The sequence below is a fragment of the Otolemur garnettii genome, unplaced genomic scaffold (assembly GCF_000181295.1).
Source record: "Otolemur garnettii isolate 467f Iridium unplaced genomic scaffold, OtoGar3 scaffold00008, whole genome shotgun sequence".
Lineage (NCBI taxonomy): Eukaryota > Metazoa > Chordata > Mammalia > Primates > Galagidae > Otolemur > Otolemur garnettii.
The window spans coordinates 12,299,049-12,307,469 of record NW_003852403.1 but is presented as its reverse complement, the minus strand read 5'-3'; the positions used below and the strand labels follow the sequence as shown (position 1 = coordinate 12,307,469).

The 8,421-nt window shown below is 39.4% G+C and overlaps 1 protein-coding gene across 2 annotated transcripts in view; it reads left to right on the top strand.

The window, feature by feature from the left end:
* FAM149B1 (family with sequence similarity 149 member B1) overlaps nucleotides 1-8,421 on the top strand; it is an 84,180-nt gene that overhangs the window by 46,874 nt on the left and 28,885 nt on the right. For both annotated transcript variants that reach the window (XM_012801422.2, XM_023509572.1), the window contains exon 7: nucleotides 4,137-4,324. In XM_012801422.2, coding sequence (XP_012656876.1) covers nucleotides 4,137-4,324 — 188 coding nt within the window. The remainder of the gene's footprint in view (nucleotides 1-4,136; nucleotides 4,325-8,421) is intronic.

Genomic DNA, 8,421 nt, shown 5'->3' with positions numbered 1-8,421 from the left:
GCCGGTTGAGCTATAGGCGCCGAGCCGGGATGCTGGATTTTATTGAATGTTTTTTCTCCATCTATTGAGATGATCATATGACTTTTGTTTTTAATTCTGTTTATGCGGTGATTAATGTTTATTGACTTGTATATGTTGAACCATCCTTGCATCCATGGGATAAAAACCACTTGATTGTGGTGGATTATCCTTTTGATGTGCTGTTGGATTTAGTTTGCTAGTATTTTGTTGAGGATTTTTATATCTATGTTCCTTAGAGATATTGGTCTAAGTTTTCTTTTTTTGTTGTTGCATTCTTTCTTGGCTTTGGTATCAGGGTGATCCTGGCTTTGTAGAATGAGTTACGGAGGATCACTCCTTCTTGATCTTATGGAACAATTCCAGTTCTTCTTTTTATATCTAGTAAGATTTGGCTGTGAATCCATTTGCTCCTGAGCTTTTCTTATTAGGAGATTTTTCTTTTTAATTACTGATTCAATCTCATGACTTGTTATTGGTCTATACAGCAGTTCTATTTATTACTGGTTCAATCTTGGGAGGTTGGCCAGGTGCAGTGGCTCATGCCTATAATCCTAGCACTTTGGGAGGTCAAGGTGGGTGGATTGCCTGAGTTTACAAGTTCAAGACCAGCCTGAGCAAGAGTGAGACCCCCATCTCTAAAAATAACCAGGTGTAGTGGTGGACACCTGTAGTCCCAGCTATTTGGGAGGCTGAGGCAAGAGAATCACTTAAGCCCAAGAGTTTGAGGTTGTTGTGAGCTATGACGACACAGCACTCTACTGAGGGTGACAAAGTGAAACTCTGTCTCAAAAAAAAAAATCTTGGGAGTTTGTATATTTTTAGGATTTCATTCATTTTCTCTGGATTTTCTAGTTTCTGAGCATAAATTGTTAATAACAGCACGATAGTTTCTGATTATCTTTTATATTTCTTTTTCTTTTTCTTTTTCTTTTTTTTTTGAGACAGAGCCTCAAGCTTTTGCCCTGGGTAGAGTGCTGTGACATCACAGCTCACAGCAACCTCTAACTCCTGGGCTCAAGCAATTCTCCTGTCTCCACCTCCCAAGTAGCTGGGATTACAGGCGCCTGCCACAGTGCCGGGCTATTTTTTGTTTGCAGCCGTCATTGTTGTTTGGAGGGCCCAGGCTGGATTTGAACCCTCCAGCTCAGGTGAAATGTGGCTGGTGCCTTAGCTGTTTGAGCCACAGTTACCAGGCTTATCTTTTATATTTCTATGGTACCTCTTGAAATGTCTCTTTTTTTCATTTATGATTAGGTTTATTTGTATCTCTTTTTTCTTGATTAGTCTAGCTAGTGGTTTATTGATTTTTATCTTTTCAAAGAACCGACTTACTTTTGTTGATCCTTTATATTGTTTTTTGGTCTCTTTTTCATTTAGTTCTGCTCTTTGTTATTTTATTTCTTCTGCCAACTTATGGCATGATTTGTTTTTCTAGTTCCATAAGATGCAATGTTAGATTATTAATTTGTGATCTTCCTATAATATTTTTTTGATGCTGTACGTTCAGTACCACTTTCGCTGTATCCCACAGGTTTTGGTATGTTGTGCTTTCATTTTCGTGCTTTCAAAAATTTTTAAATTTCTGTCCTTATTTCTTCATTGATTGAGTGATGGTTCAGAAATATATTGTTGAATTTCCATGTATGTGTAGTTTTTGAAGTTCCTCTTTGTACTGATTTCTAGCTTTATTCTGTGGTCTGAGAAGTTATTTGATATGATTTTGATTTTTTAAAAATTTGTTATTCATTTTGTAGTTTAAAATGTGGCCTCGCTTAGAAAATGTTCCATGTACTGATGAAAAAAGTATTTCGGATTGTACGTGAAAACCCCACACTGTACCCCAGAAGTGCATTAATGTACATAGTTACCATTCAATAAAAAAAAAAAAGAAAAGAAAAAAAGTACATATTCTGTAGTTTTGGGGTGGAAAGTTCTGTAAATGTTAAGTACATCTGTTGTAAAGTCCAATTTAAGTTCAATGTTTCTTTAATGATTTTCTATCCTTGTTTTTTTTTTTTGTTTGTTTGTTTTTTGAGACAGAGTCTCAAGCTATCACCCTGGATAGAGTGCTGTGGCATCATAGCACACAGCAACCTCCAACTCAGGTTAAAGCGATCCTCTTGCCTCAGTTTTTCTATTTTTAGTAGAGACGGGGTCTTGCTTTCACTTAGGCTGGTCTCAAACTTGTGAGCTCAAGCAATCCACCCACCTTGGCCTCCCAGAATGCTAGGATTACAGGTGTGAGCCACTGCGCCAGGTCTTCATTTTCTATCTTGATCATCTATCTGGTGCTGTGAGTGGGGTGCTGACATCCCCTGATTTTATTGTGTTGCTGTCTATCTCTTCATTTAAGTCTAGTAATATTTATTTTGTGAATCTGGGTGCTCCGATGTGTGTGCATATATATTTAAGATCATTATATCCTCTGGCTGAATTGATCCCTTTACCATCATATAATGATCTTTTGTCTTTTTTTACTGTTTCTAAAGTTTGTTTTATCTGATACAAGTTAAGTATAGCTACTCCTGCTTGCTTTTGGTTTCCATTTGCATGGAATATCTTTTTCCACTCCTTTACTTAGAGTCTATATATGTATCTTTATGCGTAAGATCAGTTTCCTGTAAGCAGATATAGTTGGATCATGTTTTTTGTTGTTGTTGCCCTGGGAGGAGTGCCTTGGTATCCACAGTAATCTCAAACTCCTGGGCTCAAGCAATCCTCTTGCCTGAGACTCGTGAGTAACTGGGACTACAGGCACGTATCACTATGCCCAGCTAGTTTTTCTATTTTTAGTAGAGAAAGGATGTTGCTCTTGCTGAAGCTGGTCTCAAACTTGGGAGCTCAGGTGATCCTCACAATTACAGATGTGAGCCGTCTCAGGTGGCCTGGATCATGGTTTCTTTAAATTCATTCTGCCAATCCATCTATATCTTTTAAGAGGAGTATTTAATCCATTTACATTCAGGGTTAATATTGATATGTGAGGCTTTGTTCTTGTTATATTGTTAGTTGATTTCTACTTTTATAAATTCTTTTTCTTTCTTTTTCTCTTTTTGTCTTTGTGGTTTGCTGACCTTATGTCATGTTGCCATTTAATTCCTTTCTATTCCTCCTTTATGTGATTATTTATTTTATTAGACCTTTGAGTTTTCTATTTTTATATGTTTTCATGATGATGAATATTGACCTTTTATTTCCATTTTTAAGATATCGTTGAGCATTTCCTGGAGGGCTGGTCTACTGGTGACATATTCTTGCAGCATTTACTTTTCTGAGTTTGTTTGTACCTTTCTTTCCTGCCTACAATTTCCTAGTTAATTCTTGAGACCTCTGCTGCCCTAGGGGTAACTTTCACCATAGAGGCCTGGCGATACTTCTCACTATTCCAAGCCAGTTGCAGAATTTACTTTGTCTTAGCTTATATAATACATCTATTATAAGTTAAGCCATCTGTCAAACCAGATTTTTTACCCAAAGACCCCCAGGACTATTGGTACTCCCTGCCAGAGAAGCACTTGGCTAACTGAGAGTTTCTGGGTTACAGACACAAGCGTCTCTATAAATAAGCCAAAGAAGAGCTTCTGTGCTGTTTAATTTCTCTCCTTTTCCTTTTTAGCCTATTAGCAAATGCTTATTTGTTTTAGTAAATGTATACTAATTTTAATAATTTATGTGGAATGTTTTCTAATGAATCATTGCATTAAATTATTATGCACAATTCCATGTACATTGTTAAATGTCACATTAATAGTAATCTGAATTTTATCCAATTATCCAGTTATGGCAAAGATCATTTCTATAATTGTTATTGCTGATTGTCCAACTGATAATATTCATCTGTTTAAAGCTAAAATATGTTCATTAATTCACAGGCTTCTTTTGCTTCATTTTTTTGGCAGAGCAGTGGGATGAGGTAGGGGTAAAAAGGGCAATGCAGTCTTCTCTGTGGGGCACTCTCTTAGTTCCCAAGGCAGCTTCATACATGTGCTGCATATGCTGGGTAACAAGGAGGCTTTTTGGAGGGTAACAGTTGCACTCCTACGAAGCACAAAGGACAGTGGCGGACACTTAGCAAAGAATAATCATGAAGTCTTTTCCTCTTGCTTCTGTTACAGGGAAGAGGGATTTCATGGAAAGAAATCAGAAGCAGCTACAGAGAAACAGAAATTAGGGTATCCTCCCATTGTTCCATTTTACTGCATGAAAGAGGATGTCCTTGCTTATGTGTTTGACATCGTGTGGAGCAAGGTTGTGGGCTGTATGGAGCAGTTGACACGTAGTCACTGGGAGGGTTTTGCTTCTGGTAAGGATCTTTGTGAAGACAATGTAAAAAGTAATTGTTTATGATTTCCAAACCTAGATTATGTACTACATTAGTGCAAAAGGTGGATATGAAACATAGGAAAAACCCAAATGTTCGACACCAATGTGTAGGGTTTTTTCCCCCACATACCAAACAAATCTGACACCAGATTATCCAACAGATACTAGCTGGGCGTCCTCTAATTCAGTTCAATCCCAACTCTGTCTACCCGGAGATAGCATTGGATCCCATAGGTTAAGCCTACAGTCCTACAAGACTGCCCCTTGCCTTAGATGCCAGTTGCAAGCCTCAACTTGTGACCTGTGCTGCTGCTTTTTTTTTTCTTCTTTATCTTCCTTTGTGTGTGTATGTCTGTCCCCTGCTTCTGACCAACCAGCTATAAATCAGGGCTCACGGAGCCTAGTCCTTTGGGTTTTTATGAAGGCTTGATTTTGAAGGCATAACTGATTTAACTCATTGCCATTGCTAATCCATTCAACCTTCAGCCCTCTTGTCTCTCTGAAGGTCAAGGGGAAGGGATGAAAAGCTTCCAACCCAAATATATAGTTGGTTCCCCTGGCATTCACCCCCCTCACACCATCCTGAAGACTAGCCAGAAGCCCTCACCCACTAGTCATCTCATTAGTATACAAAAAGAAAACTTATCACTTTGGATATTCCAACAGTTTTAAGAGCTGTGCACCAGGAACCAGGAGCAGAGACCACATATATATTTATTATTATAACACATGAATAATATCAGTGGGTCTGATTCATGTTTATATTTCCCACAGAAACAGTAGGTATTTGGTAAATATTTGAGAATGAGTGGATGAAGAACAAGGTCCAGTCTATGATGATTAGAGCTTGTGCTTTCTTTGAATATAATGATTTGGCTCGGCACCTATGGCTCAAGCAGCTAAGGCGCCAGCCACATACACCTAAGGTGGCGGGTTCGAATCCCCAGCCTGGGCCTGCCAAACAACAATGATGGCTGCAACCAAAAAATGGCCAGGCGTTGTGGCAGGCGCCTGTGGTCCCAGCTACTTGGGAGGCTGAGGCAGGAGACTCGCTTGAGCCCAGGAGTTGGAAGTTACTGTGAGCGTGATGCCATGGCACTCTACCCAGGGGGATAGCTTGAGGCTCCGTCTCAAAAAAAAAAAAGAATATAATGATTTATGAGGAAAACCATGTGCAAGTGGCACGTATATATTTTAAAACTGCTTTGTTAAAGATTAATTGGCATACAATAAATGACACATTTAAAGTGTACAATTCAACAAGTTTGGACTTATGTATATACCATGAAACTGTTACCACAGTCCATGAAATGAATATATTCATCACCTCCCAAAATAGATGGCTTTTGTGATCCCTCACTCCTGCTTCTGCCTGACTCCATCCCTCCATCCCCAAAGTGATCAGACAGAGTGATCTGCTTTCTGTCACTATAGATTAGTTGGCATTTGTTGAGTTTCATGTGAATAGGATCATACAATATGTATTCTTTGGCTTCTTTCACTCAACATAATGATTTTTTTTTTTTTTTGAGACAAAATCTTGCTCTATGATGGCCTTAGCCTAGCTCACAGCAACCTCAAACTCCTAGGCTCAAGCAGTTCTCCTATCTTAGCCTCCCGAGTAGTTGGGACTACACGTCCTCCTGTGCCTATCTATAGGTCCAAGTACCATGTCACCTAGATAATTTTTCAATTTTTAGTAGAGATGGAGTCCCCCTCTAGCTCATGATGGTCTCAAACTCTTGACCTCAAGTGATCCTCCTGCCTTGGCCTCCCAGAGTATTAGGATTTCAGATGTGGGCTGGGTATGGTGGCTCACGCCTGTAATCCTGGCACACTGGGAGGCCCAGGCAGGTGGATTGCCTGAGCTCAGAGGTTTGAGTCCAGCCTGAGCCAGAGTGAGACCCTGCCTCTAAAAATAGCTGGGCACTGTGGCAGGCGCCTATAATCCCAGCTAGTCTGGAGGCTGAGCAAGAGAATCACTTAAGCCCAGGAGTTTGAGGTTGCTGTGAGCTGTGATGCTGTGGCACTCTACCAAGGGTGACAAAGTAAGACTCTGTCTCCCCCCCTCCAAAAAAAAGGATTACAGATGTGAGCCACCATGCCCAGCCCAATATAGTAATTTTGAGATTCATCTGTGTCATTGTGTATATTGATAATTTATTCCCTTTTATTGCTGAGAAGTATCCGTTGTACTGTAATTTGTTTATTCATTCATCTGTGGATGGTCATTTGGATTGTCAATTTGGGGATATTATATGAAAAGCTGTTATGCACGCTAATGTATAAGAGCTTGGGGAAATTTGTTTTTTCTTTTAGGTATATTCCTAGTAGTGGAATGGCTGGGTTATATGGTTAAATGTATATTTAACTGTGCTGCTCAACAAATCATCACAAACAGTGGTTTTAAACAGTATGTATTTATTACCTCAGACATTTGTGAGTCAGAAGTCCAGAACAGGCAGTACCATAGCTCAGTGAGTAGGGTGCTGGCCACATACACCCAAGCTAGCAGTTCGAACCCAGCCTGGGCCTATTAAACAATAATGACAACTGCAACCAAAAAATAGCCAGGCATTGTGATGGCTACCTGTAGTCCCAGCTACTTGGGAGGCTGAGGCAAGAGAATCACTTAAGCGCAAGAGTTTGAGGTTGCTATGAGCTGTGATGCCATGGCACACTACCAGGGCAACATAGTGAGACTCTGTCTCAAAAAAAAAAAGAAAAGAAGTTCAGAATAGTTTAGCTACTGTTCTGTTTAGGGTTTCACAAGGCTGCCATAAAGGTGTTGGCCAGGAGTGGGCTCTCAGCTGGAAGCTCAACTAGGGAGGGGGCCACTTTTCCTTTTGTTTATACTTGGAAGCACACAGTTCTTTGTAGCTGTAGTATTCATGGAAGCTTTATTCTTCAAAGCCAGCAAGAAAGACTATATGAACTAGTCACTAGCAAGTCAAAAGCTTATGTAACAACATAATCAAGGGGTGACGTCCCATCATTTTTAATGTTATCTCCTGTTCTAAAGGAAGTCACAGTCCTGTCCATGGTCAAAGGGAGGGGAACACAAAAGCATGAACACAAAGAGGTAGGAATCATGCAGGGGCCATCTTAGAGTCAGTCTGCCACACATATTCTCCCACATGCAAAGTATATTCATTTCCCTCCTCAGGCTTCCTAGAGTCTCATCCCATTATAGCATCACCTAAAAACTCCAAAATCTAATCATCTAAATTGGTTCCTGGTGTGGATTATGTTCCTAGATATAATCCACTTAGTACACTTGTGCTCCTGGGGCACAATTTTTCTCCATCTACAGACGAGACAAATTATCTTTCCCCAACACGTCTAACATAAAACAGTGGGAAAGGCAAAAGATAAGTTACTATTATATGTATTATATAATTATATGTTATAAGTATAAATTATATATTATTATAGGACATTATGGTTAAAAGGAAGGTGGATGGAAGGTGTAAAAAACACAGTTTATAGCAATTCTGGAATCCAGCGAGGTAAATATGAGGAGTTCCTTGATTAAGTTTCAAGACCTGGGAATAATCTTTTGCAGCTCACTGCTCCATTCTCTGGGCTCCTGGTTTCGTCCTCTGAATCATGCTTCCTTTTTTTATGAAAGCATGGGTTGTAGCTAATTCATTTTATCAGGCTGCCTCTTGCCCGTAGAGTTTTGGAAGTCTGACAAGCTTTCTTCATTTTGTACTCACTCTGTCCCTTTAGTCCAAGTTGGCAGCGTGTCTGCTAAAATGGTTTTCTCAAAAACTTTGCGGCTCTCCTGTGAATATCAGTGGTGTGTATCACATTAGACAAAAGTCACACATCTAGATTATTTCACATAATCTCTTCTCTTTCTTGAGCTCTTGCTTGGCTGGCTGACAGACAGTGCCCTTAGGCTTTTTAAAAGCTCTATGATTTGATTAAGAGCATGTTTGAGATATAACCTTAATTTCGGGAAAGGACTCTTTGTGTAAGTGAATAACCTTTTGATCTTTCCAAAGTATGAATAAAAAGTTGTATAGTTATAATCTTTTCCTCTAGATTACTTTGTGCAATTTTTTTTTTTTT